General features: G+C 39.2%; 1 protein-coding gene across 2 annotated transcripts in view; it reads left to right on the top strand.

Annotated features, from left to right (window-relative positions):
* The window catches only part of acss3 (acyl-CoA synthetase short chain family member 3), a 74,699-nt gene that overhangs the window by 8,590 nt on the left and 42,220 nt on the right, over window positions 1–23,889 (top strand). For both annotated transcript variants that reach the window (XM_079870225.1, XM_079870226.1), the window contains exons 8-9: window positions 5,672–5,823; window positions 16,526–16,629. In XM_079870225.1, coding sequence (XP_079726351.1) covers window positions 5,672–5,823; window positions 16,526–16,629 — 256 coding nt within the window. The remainder of the gene's footprint in view (window positions 1–5,671; window positions 5,824–16,525; window positions 16,630–23,889) is intronic.

Genomic DNA, 23,889 nt, shown 5'->3' with positions numbered 1-23,889 from the left:
TTTCTCGAGGGGAATGAATGCAAGGAAGAACGACTCTCTTAAGCAAAATTCCTGAATCACTGGCTCAGTTTGACTTTGTTGAGCATTCGATTTGCTGTTGCTTTTCGTAAGCTTTTGTACTGGTAACAAAGAAGCTCCTATAGTATTAAATTAGTTCTCCTCATTGAGTCTTAGCTGAGATCGCAGCATGAATATTAAAATCATTTGCACTCGGTGGGAGACGATCAGACTGTTTGGTTTTCTGTCAAGGTGTATTCAGCACTGGCATCTCCTCTGCTGATTAGATGTTGTTTCGCTCCACATGAGAAAATGGGAGATGCTAGCAGAATTTATTAGGCTGCTGTAATGGAAGTTTGATTTCAACAGATCTCTCATACAATGTTAATGTCCAGGGCTGCATTTCCCAAAAGCATTGTTTGCCTAAGTTGATCGTAGAGACCATTGGTGGCAATTGTTCTACGATCAACTTAGGCTTACGATGCTTTTGGGAAATTTAGCCCAGACCAAAAAACCCTCAGGCTGTTTTAATTAATGTCTTTTGTAATTATGCACATTTATGGTCGTATTGAGTTTATACTATCAACTAATGCAACATGCCAAACCTGATCTAATTTATTCAGTAGTGGTGATTGCTAAGAAAACGGGTTTCAAACTTTTTGATGCAAACGACCCCAAATATAATCACCCCCTTGCAAGTGATCCTGTTTGTAAAATATTTGTAAGAAAAATAGTGTAATATTGTAGATATTTATGTTGTCTTTGTACAGGACTAAAGCTGAAAGAAATTAGTAAAGTAATATCTGGGAAATATACAGTAGTCAACATTTGAAGTTAATCAAAAAAGTTCATCAAAGTTGTCCTAAGACAAGAACGGGTGTCACGGTTTCCCTGGTTTTCCCTGGCCCTGTCACGTACGACATTTCCCAGCATCCCCCTGGATCCACACCTGCACTCACTTCCCTCATCACCGCAGCTGAATCCCATCTCCTCATCATTACCTCATCACCAGCCTTTATATTCAGCTCCTTCACATGCACTCACTGCCGGGTATTAATGTGACTTGATGTTATGTTCTGGGTCTAGTTTGGTTATCTGTCACTGGTTCCAAAGATCATCGGTGAGCGATTCCATGTTTCCTCTCTCGAGATGATTCCAGTGTCTACGGTGTTCTAGTGTCTACCGAGTCTGCATCTATGTTCCATGCATCTGTGAGTCTGCATTCAAGTTCAGTGTATCTACGAGTCTACATCTAAGTTTCAAGGATCTACGGAGACTGAGACTGTTATCTACGGAGACTGAGACTATCATCTATGGAATCCATTATCTCCTGAGTTCGAGCATTCAAAGACATTTCCTGAGTTTGAGCATTCCAAGAGACTCTAAGTTCATTTGCCTCTTGAGTTTGACCTTCAGTTGCCTCCAGGGATTCTTGGGGTTGCACACGTGTATAAATAAAGTTTGAGTTTAAATTGTATTCTGGTCTCCTGTCCTGGTATAACGTGACAGAATACCCGGCCAAACACCGTGCAAGCTCCAACGGCACTGAAGGTCACCTCGCTCCCCATCGCAACATCTCACGTCCTCCTTCAGTATGAGCTGGGATCAGATCGCGGCGATAGCTCAGGAAAGCCGCTATCTTTTTGAGTTCACTATAAAGTTTTGCTCACTGGCTGTTGACTGTGACCTGAGTGACGAGATCATAAAAGCTTGTTACAAGATCGGGGCCAGATACCGCTCCCCGATGTCTCGGGTATGAACTGAAAGGAGGCAGTTTTACCCCCAAGTATGCGGTTTTCTCCGAGCCGGAACCTCCCATTAGACCCACCAAGCCCGCTCACCTCATCAGCCCAGTCAAACCCACTGAGCAGGAACTCCGTGTTCGTCCCGGACCAGACACGGGGATTGTCTGGCCCAGAGCCCGAAAACTGGTTTCTAATAGTGCCGACCTGACGTCCAAGTTATTTGACCCTGCTTTGATGTCCGTCCGGGGAGCTCGCAGGTCTGCTCCACGTTCCACCAAACCCACCGAGCCAGTCTTCTGCCCAGTCGAGCCAGAGCTTCACGTCAGTCCCGCCGAGCCAGAGCTTCACGACGTCACTTCTGCCGAGCCAGAGCTTCACGACGTCACTTCTGCTGATCCAGAGACTGTTCACGTCACTTCTGCCGATCCAGAGACTGTTCACGTCACTTCTGCCGATCCAGAGACTGTTCACGTCACGTCTGCTGATCCAGAGACTGTTCATGTCACGTTTGCCGATCCAAAGACTGTTCACGTCACTTCTGCCGATCCAGAGAATGTTCACGTCACTTCTGCCGATCCAGAGACTGTTCAGGTCACGCACACCGAGCCAGTGTCTCTGAACAAGATGGCCGCCGCCGAGCCAGTGTCTCCGGACAAGATGGCCGCCGCCGAGCCAGTGTCTCCGGACGAGATGGCTCTTCGCCACATCGCCTGAGCCCTCAGAAGAGATGGCCGCCGACACACCTGAACCTGAGCCCTCAGCAGAGATGGCCGCTGTCACGGTGTCTGTTCCTGTCCCTGAGCCGGTGTCTGTCCCTGAGCCGGTGTCTGTCCCTGTTCCTGAGCCAGTGTCTGTTCATGTGCCATGGTTGCCTGAAGGGTCGTCTCCTCCCTGGCCGCCTGAAGGGTCGTCTCCTCCCTGGCCGCCTGAAGGGTCGTCTCCGCCCTGGCCGCCTGAAGGGTCGTCTCCGCCCTGGCCGCCTGAAGGTTCGTCTCCGCCCTGGCCGCCTGAAGGTTCGTCTCCTCCCTGGCCGCCTGAAGGTTCGTCTCCTCCCTGGCCGCCTGAAGGGTTGTCTCCTCCCTGGCCGCCTGAAGGGTCGTCACCTCCCTGGCCGTCTGCACAGCCTGCTCCGCCCTGGCCGCCTGAAGGTTCGTCTCCTCCCTGGTTGCCTGCACTGCCTGCTTCGCCCTGGTCGCCTTGGTGCCTTGCACTGCCTGTCCCGCCTCGGTGCCACGCCATGTCCGAGTCACGCCACGCCAAGCCTGAGACCCCTCAAGTCAAGCCTGCACTTCACGCCAGTCCAGCCGAGTCCGCACTTCACGCCAGACCTGCCGAGCCCAAGGCAGTATGCGTCATGCCCACCAGCCTTTATATTCAGCTCCTTCACATGCACTCACTGCCGGGTATTAATGTGACTTGATGTTATGTTCTGGGTCTAGTTTGGTTATCTGTCGCTGGTTCCAAAGATCATCGGTGAGCGATTCCATGTTTCCTCTCTCTCGAGATGATTCCAGTGTCTACGGTGTTCTAGTGTCTACCGAGTCTGAATCTATGTTCCATGCATCTGTGAGTCTTCATTCAAGTTCAGGGTATCTACGAGTCTGCGTCTAAGTTCTGTGTATCTACACGTCTATCCATGTTTCCTCTCTCGAGATGATTCCAGTGTTTACGGTGTTCTAGTGTCTACAGAGTCTGCATCTATGTTCCATGCATTTGTGAGTCTTCATTCAAGTTCAGTGTATCTACGAGTCTGCGTCTGAGTTCTGTGTATCTACACATCTATGTTCCATGCATCTATGTGTCTGCATTCAAGTTCAGTGTATCTACGAGTCTACATCTAAGTTTCAAGGATCTACGGAGACTGAGACTATCATCTATGAAGACTATTATCTACGGAGACTGTCATCTATGGAACCCATTATCTCCTGAGTTCGAGCATTCAAAGACATTTCCTGGGTTTGAGCATTCCAAGAGACTCTAAGTTCATTTGCCTCTTGAGTTTGACCTTCAGTTGCCTCCAGGGATTCTTGGGGTTGCACACGTGTATAAATAAAGTTTGAGTTTAAATTGTATTCTGGTCTCCTGTCCTGGTATAACGTGACAACGGGTATTGTTCAAAATTCATGTAGAACTTTGATAAAAGGTTTTGATCCACTTCAAATGGTGACTACTGTATATCATTACTTCAAAATAATATGAATCATTCTGATTTATTTGTGTAGTGCATATCACAATAAATATCGGTTCTTTTTTTCTCTTATTTTTGAAATTTCAAAATTTTAAATCTTAAAATTGCACTAGCAAGAAGGTATTGATGTAATTGGTTCACCCAAAAATGTTTGTATATATTTATTTTTCATTAAGTTGTTTGGACCCCAATGTTCCTATTATCTTCTTTTGTGTTACATGGAAGAAAGAAAGGTTTGGAACGACATAATTGTGAGCAGACAATGACAGAATTTTCAAGATAGAACGACAGCATAGGTGGGATTTTACTTTCTAAGCAACTGGCCATCATACGTTTTTCCCCTGGTTGACTTTAAAATGGGCAAGCAAAAAAACAACAGCACCAGCAGTATTTAGACTATGGGCTGTTTTGCTAGTAAGTAACCATCCAGATCACACTAATAATTACCTATCAGTGCCCTATCAATAACGAAGAACCCCCTAAGACCACCTAGCAATGCACTGAAAACCCCTCAGAACACTTTAGCAACCGCAAAGCAAAGACCTGGCAAAACCTGTCTGAGCAAACATCACTCACTTCAAAAATCAGAAATCTATTTAATATTGGCTAATTTATATTACATAGCAAGTGATTCAGTAGGGTAAACAAAACAAACATTAAACGCCTGCCAATTACTGATTGATGCCGACGTGGAACAGATGCAGATACTTGTTTTGAACATTGTAAATCAAGGAAAAACCTTGTTCTTGTTCTTGTTCAGTTAAACAATTATCCATGGGAAGCTGATGTTTCTTCCCCCTTTACTTTCTTTCTTTGGAATCAATCAGCCGTAGGTAGACCTATATTTTTGTTTCTATAACAACACCTAAATGTCACAATAATTATTAGTTATCTATGTTCAAAGCTTGTCTAACTTTGAAATTGATTGGCCATTTTTTTTCTCACTAAATTGAACACAAACGCTGTTCCAGAAACAAGAGAGGTTTGTGTGCAATCCGTTTGATTTGTTGTAATATGAAGTCTTCGTTTAGCTCTGAGAGTATTCTCTCTGAGCAGCATGGCAGAAACATGAATATTTGAACAGCTCAGCGTTGTGCAGTGCTACTTGTGTGCAATCTCTGCAACAATATCATTCTGTTCCTTTGCCATACGTTTTGGCCATCTGCCACCCAGGCACCTTTTCAAACCACTCTCCATTTCAAACACATCCTTGATTTAATATTCACTCTCCAACTGCAGAAAATGCCTGTGCTGATCCAGTCTGACACTGGGAGACTTGGGAAAATTGTTGGGAAAATTGTTATACTTGCAACAAAGGGCTGCGCAAAATATTAAACTTTAGCAACTTCAGTAGGATATAAAATTCTACTTTTTTTCAAAAGACTCTATCTGGAAATCTTCAGTAGTTATTTAATTGGAAATCTTTAGTAATTTTGTTGATTTTTTTTTTAACATAATATTGAACCATTTTCCCATGGTTTCTCAAGACATTGGCCTCATTTATGCATTCTGAGGCTTTAAGCCAGGGTTCACCAATCTCGGTCCTGGAAGGCCGCTGCCCTGCAGAGTTTAGCTCCAACCCCAATTAAACACACCTGAACCAGCTAATCAAGTCTCACTAGGCATACTAGAAACTTTCAAACAGGTGTGTTGGAGCTGGTTGGAGCTAAACTCTGCAGGACAGCGGCCCTCCAGGACCGAGATTGGTGAACCCTGCTTTAAGCAGTTGCTGTTTCTGCAGGGTAAACCTGTGGGGACTCCGGACCCTGGGGCCTTTTTCCGTGTGATGTCTGAGCATGGAACAGCCTCCATGTTTACCGCTCCCACTGCTATCAGAGCCATTCGCCAACAAGACCCTCAGGCAGAACACGGGAAACAGTACCCGCTCAGCAGGTAAACTTAAATCTGTACATGTACCTGTTCACATAATGGCCCACGACATGTAACATGCAGTGAGGCATCTGCAAACAAGTTTGTTTTATTTTTGGATCAGTGGCGACTACACAGGAAACACGGCTTCCCCTAAAATTTAATGACATGTTTACGTGCAGTATATTTAAATAATCTCTATCTCTATGTATTTACAGTGGTCCCAAAAAAAGTTTTTGGACACTTATAATAATATAATAATAAATATCTGAATATCAATGCATTAGATACAAAGCATCAAACCAAGTGGCAAATAATTCTGCTTTCCTCAGAGGTAACAGTACTTTTCTGAGACACTTTTTAACTTTTATCTAATTATTTTAACTCTGAACAAGTTGACGCTTTTCATAGATGCAAGTCAGTTCCCCTCATAGTGGTCCAATCTAACGTAGAAATGAGTGCAGAAATCATCTTACGACAGGGTTCATGTGTGATTCATGAAACATTCGTATGCCACCAATCCCATCGTACGAATGATTGTACCTTAATAAATGTGGCGTCTGAAAACAGTTGTCATTTAAATATCATGTCCATATAAAGAGTTTATGACATGGAGAAACTTAACCTGGCCAAGAAGAGGAAGTAATTTCATGAAAGAGAAATTGATCTTATACCAAAAACACCTGTTAACCTCATAACTGCAAACAATTAAATTATTATTTACTACAAGAAAATACTTTATTAATGTTATGGATAGACTAAATGACACACTATCACTAAAATATTTTACCATTGGCAACACATTTTTTAAATGATGAATATGTGGCTTGGCTTCATATGTTTTCATTCCAGTCAAAATGCTTTTCTCAAAAAACAAAAACAATTCTCCACCAGATTTACTATGCTGGACGCAAAAACTTGCATATGGGAATTGAAACATGACGTGAGATTTGATCGTAGCCACCGCTCACACCCATTTTGATAAATGTCCAGTTTTGTGTGGAAACTAGGGCTGGGTAAAAATAAAATATCGATTTCTCGATTTTAATCGATTCTCATTTTTACGAACCGATATCGATTCTTAAATCCCAAGAATCATTAGTCATGCTGTTTTCAGTTGATGAATGAATGTAACATTGTAGTGCGCATCTCATCCAATAAATCGCAATAATCTTTGTGCTTTGTTACTATTGATATGAAACAAAGTCTCAGATTTGAAATTACGTCCATTTTCTTACGAAATTCAAAAACATTTACCGTTTTGGCGCTGTGGCGTGAGATCGCTCTGGCGCAGCTCAGCTCGAGAGAAGCAGAAGCACATGATCTTCTCCTCCGTCTTAATAACACTAGTTACAGCGCAAAATAAACATGAATGAGCATCTGAAAGTGTGTTAAAAGGTAGAGTAGGCTACAACTTATCGAAATCCGTATCATGTGACATGGAATCGCTCAATCAGTGTTTCAGCAGTGGAAAGACGTTAGTAAAACAGCTTGTAAACAATGTCATGTATTGTAACGTCACATTTACCTCAGAAAAACCATATCCAGTGACCATAAACTCGTCAGTGAGCTTGAAAAATTAACTCTACAGAGGAGCATTTTGCTAAATATATGCACCATATTACATATTCATTATCATTTTTAATATTCTTACATTTTTAATGCATGTTTGAATAAATCTGGCAGGTTTTTATGACAGCCACCATTTAAATGTTTATATTTCATATAACTTTATTATTATAAAAATAAATAAAAGTGTAATTTAAGTGTTTGTATACAAATCCGTTAATTTTTTACTTTCAAGATTATAGTAGGCTAATGAAGCCTAGTAGGCTACAACTGACTCCCATAGTTTACAGCATTAGTTAAGTCATTTGTTTTCCTTGAGGAAATTTGCCATGTATTGTACCTGATATCCAAAATAATCAATATTGAATCGAATCGAAATCAAATCGAATCGAACTGCAAGCTTGTGAATCGAAATCGAATCGAATTGTGAAATTTGTGTCAGTAACCAGCCCTAGTGGAAACGACCGTACGCCCTGTTTTCTGCCGTTTGTTCGGTTTGTAAACAAGGGCCAGTGACTTTAAAAGTGTTTGACCAGAAAGACTTTTTGTCTATATTTTGAAACCATAATTTTTTGAAAAACTTTTTTTTTTTTTTTTTTTTTTTTTTAAAGGAAGTGCTATTCCTTTAAGATAAATGTAACAATAATTAAAAAAAAATTTAATTTGAAAAAAGAAATTGTTATATAATACAAAATACATTTTTAATTGTGGCTTACGTGTCCAAATACTTCTTGGGGCCACTTTACAATGTAAACATCAGCCTTGGTACATTGAACTGTTTTTTGCACATTGCTATTGTGCTGTTTGACCGTTTATTTTTCAAAAGAAATGGTGACTTATTGGACATCAGGCTTTCAGTGTCACGTTGGCTATAATGAAGTGCACAAAGAAAGAGGAGATCATAGGAGATCATAGGAGAACAAACTAACACAACCACCTTAACTAAGGCACAGATTGAAACTCAGGGCTTAAATACATGGAGACTGGGTAATCAAACTGAACAGAAACGTGTGAGGGACTAATGAACAATCATAGAACTAAACTTAACTAACTAGGAACTCAGGAAAACAGAAACTGAGCAAACAGAGTGATAATGAAAATTACTTATCCTTTCTTTCCCATGCAAAAGCAAGGCTTCTATATTATCTGATTGAGTGAGATCTCAAATGGACAGGACTTAGCAACGAACGCCCAGTAATGTTAATGGTGATGTCAGTAAGTAACTGTTTGATATGGAAAGCGGAGTGCACAGCATCGGAAGTACAGTTGCAGTTATTCATAACACGTTTATTTTAGTTTTCATAATCTTGTCTTTTGCCTTTAATTATTTTTAAATAATGCAAATCAAAAACAAAACAAAAAACCTTGCATCACGATAAGTGTGTTGTAATTGTCAAAACATTTGGTAACTAAACAGAATTTCATGACGTTTAGTGACGACATGTTACAATGTTTACATGGTACAATGACTGGTAGGATACTGTTTTTATTATTGCTTGACTCAAATTTCACGATTTAAAATCATGAAAAGCTTGTGATTCAATTACGATCTTGATTCAATGTTGATTCATTTGAATAAATATCAGGTACAGTAGCTGCATGTTAATTTTTCTCAAGGAAAAAATCGCTAATGCCGTAAACATACAGGGAGCCCTGTCAGCTTATTATTAAAGGTTAAAATTAACAGCTCAATCTAATATAATGTAGATTTATAATAATAACATTATACTATTTTAAATTATATTATTAAATAATATGTTATATAGTGCATATATTTAGCAAAATATTCCTCTCTATATTTTATTTTTTTAGGTAAATTTAAGGTAAATGTAACATGACATTTCCCTGCTTAGTCGCAGTTTGGGGAGCTACATTGTTGACACCTAAATTAAATACACATTTTTCCATTTTATCTAATGTCTGTTGCCACTGTTTTGTTTTGTCCCTTAAATCATTACTTTGTCTAACAAAATATAGCATATAGTCACTCGTAATGTGAATTGAATTATTGTTATCAGATTTTAATGCTTTCAAAATCTTTAAATTTCACTAAAAAGCCCTAGTTTAATAGAAATGCCATTACAGTGTTGATTCTAGTGTGGATGTTCTGTGTACAAACACTATATTGCTGTTTGCTGTGAAAGTGCATTTGGGGGATAAAAAAAAAAGCAGTTACCATGGTGATAGTAATGGACGTGTTTCAATAAAGCAGTATAGAGTTGCTATACAATGGTTATGGCTTTGATTTAAAATAAAGCACCATTATGGAGCATCAATTCCACTTCTTCCTTGCACTCAAATGATATTCTGCCTGTAATAACTATTCAGTGCCCATTTAAAGGCTCAGTCACATGGCCATTAATCATTTACATAAATGTCCAGTTAATAGATGGTTATGAAAGCTCGCACTCTGGAGAAAATGAACCAGAAAAGGAATTGCATTGATGTGTCGTTGGAGGTATACTGTAGCTTTACCCTTTTATCCCTGTGATCTACAATGTTCATCAAGTTTTATTGCACAAAAAACTGAAGCTTTACCTACGTGACCATTTTCATCCTCTCGCTGACTTATCATCATCAAACTTTATTACAGACTCAATGTCCAAATTAAAAACAGGCAATAAATAAAAATGAACAAAACACACACACACACACACACACACACACACACACACACACACACACACACACACACACACACACACACACACACACACACACACACACACACACACACACACACACACACACACACACACACACACACACACACACACATTATCTGGCTTTGAAAATACAATGCATTACAGTTTTACCAGCATAGTGAACCCAGCTAGATCAAAAAATACTATAACATCATTACTGTCCAATAATAGCATAATAGGTATTGTCATTTAGTAGATGGTGCTCGTTTACATTTTTTGACACCTCATGAATATTTATGCTGCATAAAAATCTTATGCAAATCATAGTAGCAATAATGAAGTTGTATTTTTCACTATAAAAATAAACATGTAAGGTGGGTGCCAGCAAGTCTGGGCTACTCCTCGAGAAAACAAAAGGCTCTCCTGAGAATTAACATTTGAACTCTCTCTTGCATATGTAACAGCAACATCCGAGATGCACCACAGAGTGCAGCTCACACCTTACTTTTACAATCTCCCCCTGCTCCCCGCTTCTCCTCCTCACCTAAAACTCACTGAAAACCTATGCAATGTTAAGTGTGTACAGAAAGTAACTATACATGTTTGGTATCATTTAAAGTGTCTCAGTGCACCTGGTAAAATGGTCTCATTCTCCCAGCGATAATGAAAAGCTAAAAGAAGTTATAAAATATGAGAAATGTGGTGTGTCCCTTAAAGGTGTTCCCTCCCCCAGATCCTCCATTCAAACTACCTCCTGTATATAAATCAGTATTCCCTTCCACAGATATCAAGAACCCATTCAATTTCAAATTCTGATCTCACAGTTGTGAACCCCTCAATAGGGGACCAAAATCTAATTATAATGACAGACACCACCATTTGGCATACTGAATTATCTGAGTTTATAAGGAAAATTGGCAAAAGGTTCGAGGAGGCTGTAGGTAGACTTCCCACACGATCGCCGTGTGTAGTTTTCGTTGCCAGGTAAATATTTCTATAATTCCTCGATTTCCGAATTGTTGTTATTATATTTGATTGGCCGATGATTTTATTCTATGAATTGGATTTTGAATTATTGTTCTATTACCTGGTCAATAAATTGTAAACATTTGATTTTATTCTGACTGACTCTGAAATTGTTTTCCCAAGTAGATTAAATGGATTTGTATGTTCCCGCAAGTTTTGTGTCAGATTAGTGACGACTAATATTTGGCACTAATTCAAGTGTACTTGGTTTGCAAAGATAAGAGGTTGAATTTCTGTTTAGGGCAGCAAAAGTGCTGCTTGACCAACCTAAATCTGGGTGTGTCTTATCTCTGTTTTAATGTAATGTTATTACTTTAGATAAGTGTACGTGGGAAACCACGACATGGCCAATCCAAAGATATTATAAGAGAAGTAATGTTGGTGATCTTATATCTGTAGTAGTGGCCATACCTCTACTGAAGTAAACGTTATGTTAAATTCAAGTGTATGCAATTCCATGGGGGCTATACCAAAGTATCTTTGATTGTGTAAGCGTGAATGTGACCGATCTCAGGTATATAGCAGTTACCTCTGTATGATGATCAAAACTGATGAGCTTGTGTACGTGAGACCCGTGTTAAACAAAAGACGTGAGGTCCTCTGAGTGACATAATTTCCTAATAATAATAATTATAATAATAATAATAACTAATAATTTCTGGAACAGGTAAAATATACTTGAAGAGTTTTAAAAAATAATCAAACATTCGCTCACTTTTAATGATGCTCAGATATCATTAAAACCTTTTTCATTTATGGAGTCAGATGAAATAAAGAGGTAATACATATGAGAAAATGTATTTCATTTAATCTTGTTGTGTTGCGTAAAAGGAAAGACAGTAACGCACAGAAACCTTCCCCGTATTATTGGAGACCGCCATTGGACCTTTAGTCGGACTTACAAACACATGGCCATTATATACATTTAAACTAGCTTTATGTGGCTCTGGCTCTGTCAGTTATTATTATGCTATGTTTCTTTAAAATGACCCTTAATGAATATATAAGCCACTTTAAATTTTTAACTTAAATGATACAAGCAAGAAAAACAAACGCAAAGATCAAATGTAAGGAAGGGCAATTCAGCTCGACCAAAAAAAGCCACGCAATGCGTGACTTTACACAAAAGCACAGGCTCTCAGTCCAGGAGTGTGTCTCTCGTGTCAGCGCTGTAACCTGCGGCTCTCAGCGTGGGTTTAAATGCATGCCAGAGGGCATGACTTGACTCAATAGAATTTTCCAGCTCAGAGAATCTACAGTGAAGCTGTAAGATCAAGATCTGCCTTCTCACCAAGATCATAAGGCCGATGTTAACCCACACCTGCCGGGGGTCGCTGTGATAGATTTGTTCAGATGGATTCCTGAATCTATTTCATCCATGGATTTGTAAACATGAATAATGTTGCAAACGGTACCTTATCTTTTCGCCTACTTACACACTTTTACACAATATAGTTGTAAGCCCGACTCGATCGGCCCAATGGAGGCATCTGGTCAGCCGGTGAAGGTTTTTGCGTGTTACTATCTCTCCTCGTGGCAAAGTAATTTTATTAAATGAAATACATTTTTTCATATGCATTACCTCGTTATTTCATCTGATAAATGGAAAGGTTTTATTGATATCTGTGCATCATGAAATGTCAGCGAATGTTTGACTATTCTTTTTAACTCTTTACTGAAAATAATGTCAGAGTCCATTAGAATAAAATCAGATGTTTACAATTTATTATGTCAGGTAAATGTATCATGCCAATTTCATAATCAGTTCAAAGATAATAGATAAAAAACATCAAATGCTCTGGAATAAAGAGAGATGCAAACCTTGACATTAGGAAATACATGATGCTGAGAGACTTGGTCAGGATCAGGGGCCAATTCGAGCTACAAATCGCACTGAGCCTCTTGTTGCATTTCATTATATAGACAGAAACTTCTTTTCACATGTAAACATGAGTTTACAGTGGGAATTTACATTAATCACCATCCCAGACTGGGAGTAGAAGTTGATTTACATGGAAACATTTGCTAACAATGAGAATTTGCATTCAGAGTTTACACCTTTAAGAGCAGGATGCCATTTGCCTGGAAGTGCACACTTTGTGTGCAATTTCTCTCTAAACTCTTAAAAACCTTATTACCTTTTGTTTTACTTCTTTGGGAATGAGACCTTTGTACCAGTTGCACTGAGACATTTCAAATGATACCAAACATGTGTAATACTGTATGATAATTATTCACATTAGACCATATAGATTCTTGGGTGAATTTTGGTGATTTCAGCATGAGGGAGAAGGGATGGGGGAAGAGGGAAAGAAATGTAAATTAGGATGATTGTGAGGTGAGACTTGCGTCTCGATAGTGCACAAGAGTGATTTAAATGTTAATTTCCTTTGTTCTCTCAGAGAGTTGCCCTCTCTTCCAGTTTTTCCAGCCTTACACTAGTGAATGATCCTGTCTTGATATACATCAGTGCGTCATTTCCATGTTGTCGTGAGCTTTTTTCGTTACAGTAAGCTGCAATGGCACTCATTTATTGTTTTTATTTCATTAAAGTGCCCATATTAATGATATTTTAAAGGTTCCTCATTTTGTTTTGGAGATCTACTACAATGTTTACATGCATCCATGTTCAAAAAACACTTTAATTTTCTCATAATATACATTGCAGCATCACCTCTTTCTCACAGTGTCTGCAACAGTTCAATAAAAGATTCAGTCTCTCTAAACCCCTCCTTTCCGAGAGCTGCTCCGCTCTGATTGGTCAGTCGGCCCAGTCTGTTGTGATTGGTCTACCACTTACAGCGCGGTAGTTTTGAAGTGCACGCAAAGTGGATTTGCTTTTGTAGCACAGAAAACAGCGTCTCCTTGAAATGTCGACAGCACAAACCAAAGTGTTCGAATCTCAGCTACAACTACAGTGTTTGAGGGCGGGACAAAGTACACGCTGTTCACCGACAGCCATAGGCCAAAGACCATAGGCTGGCATTATTTAAAATTTATTACAAAGCTACATAGGTTCGTGCAGGAAGTAAGACTGGAATTGCTGACGACTCCTTTCAGGCAGTTCAGAATCGATTCTTTGTTTTGGGAGACAATAACTTAATTTATCGTGCACTTTGATCTTTGAAACTTTCATATTCACAAACATGTTCACTTTCATATTCAGATATTATCACAATACATGAAAGATAATATCCCAAAAAATGCATAATGGGCCATTTTAACGATCACATAAGGCTTGTTTCACACCATACGCATAACTGCAATGACATTGGGATGGGGGGTGCGGGGGAGAAGGTGTATCATGTTTTGGCCCCACCAACAGACTCCTGCTTCTTGTAATGCAGATCACACATACTGTATGTGACCTTGACTCCAGGTAATTGAATAGTTTCTGCATGGTTTGACCCTGGAGTGAAACAGTGAAAAGAATTTAGCTTTATTATGGTTACTTGATCATAAACACTGACTCAAAGAGAAGCAGTTCTGAAGGGGGATCATATAGGGGAGAGTGGGGTAACAACTGTTTTTTTGCATGTCAAAGTACATTTTCTGTGGCAGGTGAAATTAATTTTGTGGTAAAGCTAATTTATTCAGGTCTTAATATATAAAATATGATATATATATACAGGGCTCCAGACTAACTTTTTTTATTAGGAGCGCTGTAGCCCCTGACTTAAAATTTTAGGAGCGCAAGCAGAAAATTTAGGGGCACACCTTCACATTTCCCCCCTAAATAACTATTACAGACAAATGCTTTGATAATAAATAGACTTAACGTACAGAAATTATGGTGCAGTTTTATTTTAAAATCACAGGGCTCCAGACTAACATCTGAGGGCAGCGGCACTAAGTTCTACAGAAAGTGTTTGGTAGCACTGTGGGATGGGATGACAAAGCACTGAGCTTAATTTGAGGTGTATAGATAAAGTTAACTTTAATAATCATTCATAATATTAATTCAAAAGCAAAATGAGTGACAAAATAGATATTAGGGAGTAAAAATAGCCAATAAGCGCCCTCAGCAGCTATGTTTACAATGGTAATTTAATTTTATGGTAATTTTAAATAAGTGTGAGTTTTCCTACTTCTTGAATCTTTCAGTTTTATAAATAGAGACAATCTTTAAAGGATGAACAAAAATGTTTTGGTCAACACATTAAAAATAACATTTAAATATGATATAGTTTTGAAGTGCTGGAAAAAGATGTACGCTACTTTTATAACCATAGTATAGGCTACCATAGTTATGGTTATGCCTGGTTCAGATTACACAATTCTTTTGTATGTTACGATAGATTACACGATTTTTGACTCCTAAAAATATAGTCATGTCGTGGACAAGAAACATGTCAGACTACACGTTGCTTTACGATCAGTCATAACGAGCCGTCTCACACAAACATTCACTCGCACATATACACGTACACACGCACTCACTCACATACGCGCACTCACTCACACACACACTCACCACGCTCTCTCTCTCACTCACTCACTCAGGCACACACTCTCACTCACTCACTCACTCACGCGCGCTCGCACGCACGCACGCACACACACACACACACACACATTCACTCTTGACGGAACCCGTCATAGAGGACCGTTAAAAAATTAAACATGCTAGTCTTTTTGTCATGATGTCGTAAAGCATCGCAGACGCGACGTCGGTTGTCGCCCACTATGACACACTATAGCCTACGAGATGAAATTTACTGGTCGCACATGTGCGACTGGATGTAAAATTCAGTCGCACATTCTCAAATTTTGGTCGCAAAATGCGACCATTTGGTCGCAGTCTGGAGCCCTGATATATATATCAGTACTCGTTGGTGAAATTGCTAGTTTATAAAACCAGGTAAATTATGTGGCTAAAGAATAGCCATTAAGCATTTCACTCAAAACGATAGCTGTATCAGAAGCTTTGGGGTAAGATGTGTCAAGAGTTTTGCCTCCAAATGCTGCAAATACTATTACAAACATCAAAGTTTTTTTCTAAATTATTTATGGAAATGTTAATAATGTGAAATAAAATAAGTCTTAAGAATGTGATTGTGCACTAGTATATATCTTCCATATTTTTAATAAACTCAAGAACCATGTGGGTTTTGGATGAAAAATTTACTGTCCTTCGCTCCTTAGTGAGTGTCCCTTCGGTATCAGGTGTAGTTTACTGTAGACTTGAGCAGATGAAAGGATTGTGTGATGTGACCACCCGCAGCATGGTTTAATCCAATCCTTGTTGGAGCGTTGATGACAGGAACAGTGAGTCCTCACCTTTACACCCGCTGTGCTTCATCCAATCACCGCTTGTCAGTTCTTCTTGTTTCTTTACTCCAAAAATGAGTTCAGTAAATATTTAATGCAGACCTGCATTCTTGCTCTTCACACATTTGTTTTCTGCAAAATCTTTGGGGACACATGAGTCTGCTCTGAAGTTTACAGACTTTCTAAGAGCAGGTTTTTTTTTTTTTTTTCTGTAGGCTGAGGAACTTGTTTGTAGCCGGAGAGCGCTGTGACATAGAGACCCTTGAATGGGCCAAGAGGAGTTTTGGAGTCCCAGTGCTGGATCACTGGTGGCAAACTGGTGAGTCACTGCTACACTCCATTTCATTTCTGCTGTAATTTCCTGCTGCATGTTTCGTAATGTCATCTTGTCTTTTAAGGCACTGTTCACAGTCATTCAGATCTGTTTTCTCAGATTAAGTCTTTAGGACTGATTGTTCACTACATCGGTTGCCATAGTAATAACTTAAGCATCAGCACAACACGTTATTCATAACCACTGTGAGCTGTCATTGTGAAAAGAGAGGACTGTACATTATGTCAATCATGACTTGTGTTGTAATTTCATACACATTTACTTTATTTGAATTCAAAGCAGGATTTCATAGAGTTTTATTTTTGCTGTTCATAGTACAAACAAATAGATTTCTTTCAAATATGCCAAAAAATGTCTGAACAAATCCTATGAAGGATGATCCTCAGCTGTTGAAAATCAGCTGGTATTGATATCAGTTGTTGGCACAATGTGATTCCTCTCAGCAGACTATGAGTCAAAGAAATGTCTGATTTAAGCAGATCAAATACTCGTTTGATTGAAGTTTGAGTGGCACCGTATTCAAAAATAAGCATGTTTTGTATATTTGTGGAAATGACTACCTAAATGGAACATACTTTACTCTTTACTCGTATTCGATTTTCTTTGATTACAATCTTACAAAGATAAGATTATAACAAAATGAACAAGTCTGGCATAAGTAAAAAAAAAAAAAACAAGAAAAAAAAAAGTCATAATGTGTAACAGCTTAGTTCAGGGGTGTCGAAACTCAGTTCTGGAGGGTAACTGTCCAGTGGCCCTCCAGGAGCAGGATGGGACACCCCTGCCTTAGTTGAAAAGAAATAACTGAAAACAGTACAAAACAGATTCATACAACTCTAAGTTTCAGTACGCTTCACTAAAATAAGTGGCAGATGGCTAAAGGTGCAACTTTCTGTTGTTTGTTTATTCATGTTGCAAGTTCCTGACCTTAAAATCACCCTTATTTCTCTGGCAAGCCTGAAATGGATTGTCTGAAAAACAGTACACTTCGTTTGATATTCATAACCCCTATTGCCAGCATGATGCATAAGCCATCACATACATAATGAATTGGGTTACCTCCTCGTTCTATACTGGCCGCAAAACATATTCAGCTCATAAATATCTCAGAGAAATAAACAGGTGCCGAGCTTGACCGAGTATTTTTACAAAATGAACCGAATCACCTCTCCCCTTGCTCTCACATCCATATTTCTAGTCGGTACTTGTAAACTCTTTGTTTGTCATTCGACAGCACAAATTTAAAACCAGTGTCAGATCTTAATGCATGAACGGGAACAACGATGAATTCTTACGTCTGTGTTTGTGTGTGAGCGCAGGTTCAAAGAGGCTAAAGTACTTAATGTGATGAATGATTCTGTCTTCACTGTTTGTGTGTGTCCTGTCCTCCATTTATAATTTCACCCTCTCTCCATCCAATTCATGATTAAAAGCACGTTTATGCATCGCCACAAGACGAGTCATATTATTACACATCTTGAAATAACAGGCACGTCTCCACTTCGGCGTGCAAACACACAAACGCCACGGTGTGTTTGAATTGTTCAGCGGCACAGAGCGAGATTTGATTAGAAGAGCTGATGAGGTGTAGTGTAACAGCAGTTTGGTTGCGCTGGTGTGATAGCTTTTCTGAAGTAAAGTGGAAGTGATTTGAACCTTCATTATCAATGTCATTACTAGCACAAAGTTCCCCAGGCTCATGCGTGGATTGCAATATCAGAAGTCAAGCTGCTGTGACAGTCTCTCTCTCTCTCTCTCTCTCTCTCTCTCTCTCTCTCACACACACACACACACACACACACACACACACACACACACACTTGCATGCTTTATCTTAAGGATGAATACAGACGTTATTATAACATGAATTCTGAATGCTGATTGGTCAATATTAGTGCCGCTGCTATCAACTATTTTTGATAATTATGCTATGAGAAGGTGATAATTATATTTCAAATGGTACTTGCCGATAACAATACCTGTATTTTCATTGCATTTGTAAATTTCAAATATATTAGGTAGAGAAGATAAAAAAAATATGATTCATATTCATTGGTTTAATTTGTTTAGCAAATGTATATTTTCCTTCAGTTATTTTCATGCTTAATTATGCATTAAAATGTATTGTATGAGTTTCTGTTACTTTCCCTGTTCATTCTATTGCTATATCGTATTTTATCTTTCATTTAAAGGGATGGTTGATTATGATTTCACTTTTCTAACTTTAGTAAGTGTGTAATGTTGCTGTTTGAGCATAAACAACATCTGCAAAGTTACAACGCTCAAAGTTCAAAGCAAAGGGACTGTTTAAGGACTACAACAAACGGCTGGTAGGGACTACACGACATTCCTCCCGGGTTAGTGACATCACCAATCCTAAAATGTACGCGATTTACAGATTATCATGATAGAATATGCTAATCAATGACTAGACGATAGCTACACATAAGCTACCTAAATTCATCAACTAACCATTCAGAAATGTCCTGTTGCATTTTACATGTTGTCACTTCTTCTCTCTTGTCTCTCCATCATTGTCTGACTCTGGTTTGAACATAAGAGTAGGGCTGTTGCGATAACCGTGCTACTGACAAGCCAACCGCAGAGGAATGCAAGTAACCGCAGCAACCGCGATATTCGCGTGTTTTCTTTTTTCATATGGTTATAGCCTTCTTGTTTTGAACTTCGTGCATGTGTATTGAATGTTAAATAAGTTAATAATGATAACAAGACTGTTTTTATCATGGTGATTGTACAGAGGCTTCGTGGATTTGCACTTAAGCCTAAACAGACAGTGAATGAGAGAGATCGACTGAGCGCGTGGGATTGCCTGCGTCTGTCTTTAAGGTCAAGTCATATTCGTGAAAAGGTTGCCGTGTCCAAGGAAAGCGAAATATTTGTCGTGTCATCTTTTTAACGTTTAAGGGTATTTGCCATGAATGGCATCAGCGACAGCGCTGGTCAGCATTCCACAGCGCCAGAAAGCCGCGGGAAAAAAAATCAGCGAGTCACGCATTCACTGCCATTGGTCTCTATTAAGTGAATCATCAGCTTCAGCGTTACCCATGCGACGCATTGCTGGTCAGCTGAGCCTTGAAAAGTGGAGCTCAAAGTTAAAAAATAATTAACACCATGTTTCATTACTATCTTTTAATGAATCAGCGTTTTTGAACGTGTTCGTTGAATGAACGGTTTAATGACTCACTCAAAGACGGTCCGTTTCCTTTCAATGTGCAGAGACGCTGTTTAGTTTCGGTTACATTGGTTACTGAAAATGTAGTTGTTTTTGTGCATGCTGACCATATCATAACACTTATTTATATAGCAACAAATACATATATATATATAAATAAATAAATGGCGATAATACCACACTCAAAATTACCGCAAGGGAAAATCCTTCACCGCGACAGCCCTACATAAGAGGCTAAACGTTTTTGACATTTTCAGTGCATGTCTGTGTGAGGTAAAAGGACACAAGCTGTTGAAGCTCCGCCCTTTGTGCCGGGAGCAGCAGCTCATTTGCATTTAAAGGGACAGACACAAAAACGGTCAAAAAGGGACAATTTTAACATGCTATATAAAAATATCTGTGGGGTATTTTGAGCTAAAACCTCACATACACACTCTGGGTACATAAAATACGTATTTTACATCTTGTGAAAAGGGCATTATACCACCCCTTTAATAGCACAGCGCCTGTTTAGAGCTTCTCCAGCAGGGCTCAGTGCTAAGGATTGGGTCAGCGGTTCAAATGTTTACATACCAGTGAAATATCACAATTCTCTATTACTATTTTGATACTACAGCAAAAACTAGCCTAATTAATGTAAATTTAAAACATTATTGAAGGCAAGTAAACAGTCAGTAATAAAATAAAAACAAACAATCCAATTTCAAATAGCACAAATAAATTCAATAGAACAAAGATGCAAATGAAATAGGTTTTCAGGTACAGAATTTGAATAAAGTTATCAAATGTAAAATAACACTGCATAGTCTTCACTATATTTATTAAATATGTGATTTTTTCTTTGTCCTTTGATTAAAAACACAGCAGCGGGGTTATTAAGCTGCTGTCCCTTTAAGCGCGAATGCACAGATCCAAAAAAAACGCACGGTTACACACGCATTTTATTTCTCAACTGTTTACATTCACTTAAAGGGATGGTTCAGAGTAAAATCAACCTAGGGTTCTTTGCACCATGACCTCGAGCCAAACACCCCCCCAGAAGCCTTTTTTCCCTTGGTTGAACATTATTAAAGTTAGAGCTTATTTAGAGAAATCAGCCGGATGGCTTAGTGCAGGCGCTAACGGATGTATCTCGTAAATTACCCCACTATTAATGACCAGAATGGTACCAAACTTATACAGTAGTACAAATAGGTTCTGTACTCATAAAACGAGGCATTGGAAAGTTTGTACATCCTTATGCATCGCTTTCTGCCAGGACTTTTACGTGCTTTTCCCAAATCCCTGAAGTGACGTTTTCGTCCGGGTTAGCGGTAGCATGAGCCGTCAGGCAAGTGTTATTTAAATAAACTCCTGATGTACTTACAAACTTTCCAATGCCTCGTTTTATGAGTTCAGAACCTATTTGTACTACCGTATAAGTTTGGTACCATTCTGGGCATTATTAGTGGGGTAATTTACGAGATACATCCTTGGATCCATTAGCACCTGCACTAAGCCATCCGGCTGATATCTCTAAATAAGATCTAACTTTAATATAGGGGTGTCGCAATATACCGGTATTGACGATAATCGTGATATTCAAAGCATGAAATATCGACATCGTGTTAATTTAGAGCAATACAATATACCGGTATTGGCGATATTGGCGTTTTCTAGACGCAGCGCTCGTCCGCGCCCGCGCAGCTAGAGTGAAACACTCTGTCCACACCCGAAAAAAGTAAGCTGAGCTCGCCAGTATTAACAACAGAGTTCTTCGGCTTCAAAGAAAACAGCACCTTAGAGGTGGTCGCACAAGCGCAGCGCCACGTCTTTAAAATTCGAACACATTCTGTATGAGTGTACACACACCGGACGAGAAGCACAGCGCGGTTCTATTCGGCGTCTGTCCGCGGCGCCCAGCAACGGCTCAGGACCGTGTTCAAAATCTTGCCGCGACAGAGCGCAGAAAAATCACTGTTCAGATCACAGACTCAGCAACTATTGTATTTAATTGTACAGTATAATCATAACATAGTACAGACATTATCTCAATTCCATAATGTCCTTAAACATAATGATATTGCTGGCCATAAACTGAGAAAGTGCGTGTCCGGTGTGCAATACCTCGAGTTGTCATAGACGCGATCGACGCGGCTATTATTTTACTAGTCATCATGGAATGGGAAACGTGACATTAACTGTTAACGGGGGGTTTCTGTGTTCATATATTTAATAAAGGGTGATTATTAAAATTAAGAACCCCGTTTTCTTTACTCATCTTATTTTTGTATTTGTATTTGCACTTGATTTTTTTTATTCAAATCTGCTATCTGCATGACTTTATTGGCGCTGGTGCAACAATAGGTTTAAGAGCTTTTCAGTTCTTCAGGAAACCTTCAGACAGTGTTTGGCTTCAGTTTGAAACCAGATAAACTTCACATGCTTGTCTTCCTTCACAAAAATTTGCCATAGATTGAGTACGCAAGAAGTAAAAATGCATGTGCCTTGTGTTTATCAGTATCCTTATGTTTGTTGGGTAAAAAAGAAAAACTATATAACCCCCCCCCCATAGATTCTATAGATATCGCGATATATCGATATCGTGAATTCTTTTGGCCACAATAACCGTGGTGTGAAAAATCTAACATCGTGACAGCCCTACTTTAATAATGTTCGACCAAGGGGAAAAAAAGCTTCTGGGGGGTGTTTGGCTTGAGGTCATGGTGCAAAGAACCCTAGGTTGATTTTACTCCGAACCATCCCTTTAAGGCATTACCAACTATGTTTAGGATACCGGCCAAGACTGGCGTTTTTACATAATTTTGTGTGAATTTGTCAGTTCAAGCGCAAGAAGACGTGAAAGAGAATTCAATTCAGTGTTCAAGTGCATGAGATGTTTGCACACAGTAAACTTCTTGTCCTGTAATAATGTTGGGAACCACTTGTTATACATAAATCACGTAACAGTTTAAGTTTTTACTTGCATGTATGATTTAGTTTTAATCCAAATGACCCATGAGTGAGTGATCAGCAATTAAGAGCTCTCTCAAGTGTCTCTCTCTCTCTCTGTTTTTACCGTTAGTTAACATTAGTAATATGTGCCTTGTTTTACCTTCTTTGCTATTGTGATATCTGACCAAACTACAAACTTTCCAGTTATGTTTGTGGAATGCGCTCGACAAGCTCGGGCGTCTGTGCCGCTGCGTGCTCAATCCACTCTGCGTGTTTCGCACACCAGATATATAGGCGTAAATATTTCATTTGTTCAACATTCTATTAATCGATAACTTTACTTCATAGACATCCTTCTCTGATATATCCATTCTGCTCTCTGTTTGCTCTGTTGTGGGTGTTTCTTTGTCACAAGCACTACTGCACATGCTGCTTGGTATCGGTTATTGGTATCAGAGCATTGAGTATGAATACACGAGCACAGTATCGGTCCGATACCTATACTGGTATTGGTTTCGGTGCATCTCTACTAAAAATCCGTCATTTTAAATGCAACAAGAGAATTTAGGCATCACAGCATTATTGTGTACAGTATGAAAAATGGATAATTGGGTAAAGATTTCATTTAAAATTATTAAAGTATAAGTGTTTTTAAAGATTAACACTGGTAAAAAAAGGGGATACTATTCAAATTGAATTGAAAATATGAATACATTCTATAATAGTATATAAATATGCCTTTTAGTGGCTATATTGAAAATTGGAGTGTGTTGCTTAAGTCAGACAGTGTTTGGTTGCAATCTCAAACACACTCGCACACACGTCAATGTGTTGTTTAATTATTATTCTCAGCGGCAACACTCATCTAGCACACACAGAAAATGAAAGAAAGGCTGCCGCTTTTGAGACCTGATAATAATCTGTGTGCTATTTTAAGACGCAATTCCTGCTGTGAAGAGGTGGGGGGCTTTGGTGATGAGGGCTGCTGATGTCACCGCTGTTGCCGGGCAACTGGTATGTTTCCAGTTGGGAGTATGTGTCAATGACTGCTGGCTTTGCAAACGACCTTAACGTGGCCGTGAGCGTTGGCACCTGTCTTTTGAGCTGGACGCCGCGTG

The sequence above is a fragment of the Squalius cephalus genome (genome assembly GCF_949319135.1).
Source record: "Squalius cephalus genome assembly, chromosome: 4".
NCBI classification, from domain to species: domain Eukaryota; kingdom Metazoa; phylum Chordata; class Actinopteri; order Cypriniformes; family Leuciscidae; genus Squalius; species Squalius cephalus.
The sequence above is the reverse complement of the archived record's forward strand: the minus strand, read 5'-3'. Positions and strand labels throughout refer to the sequence as shown.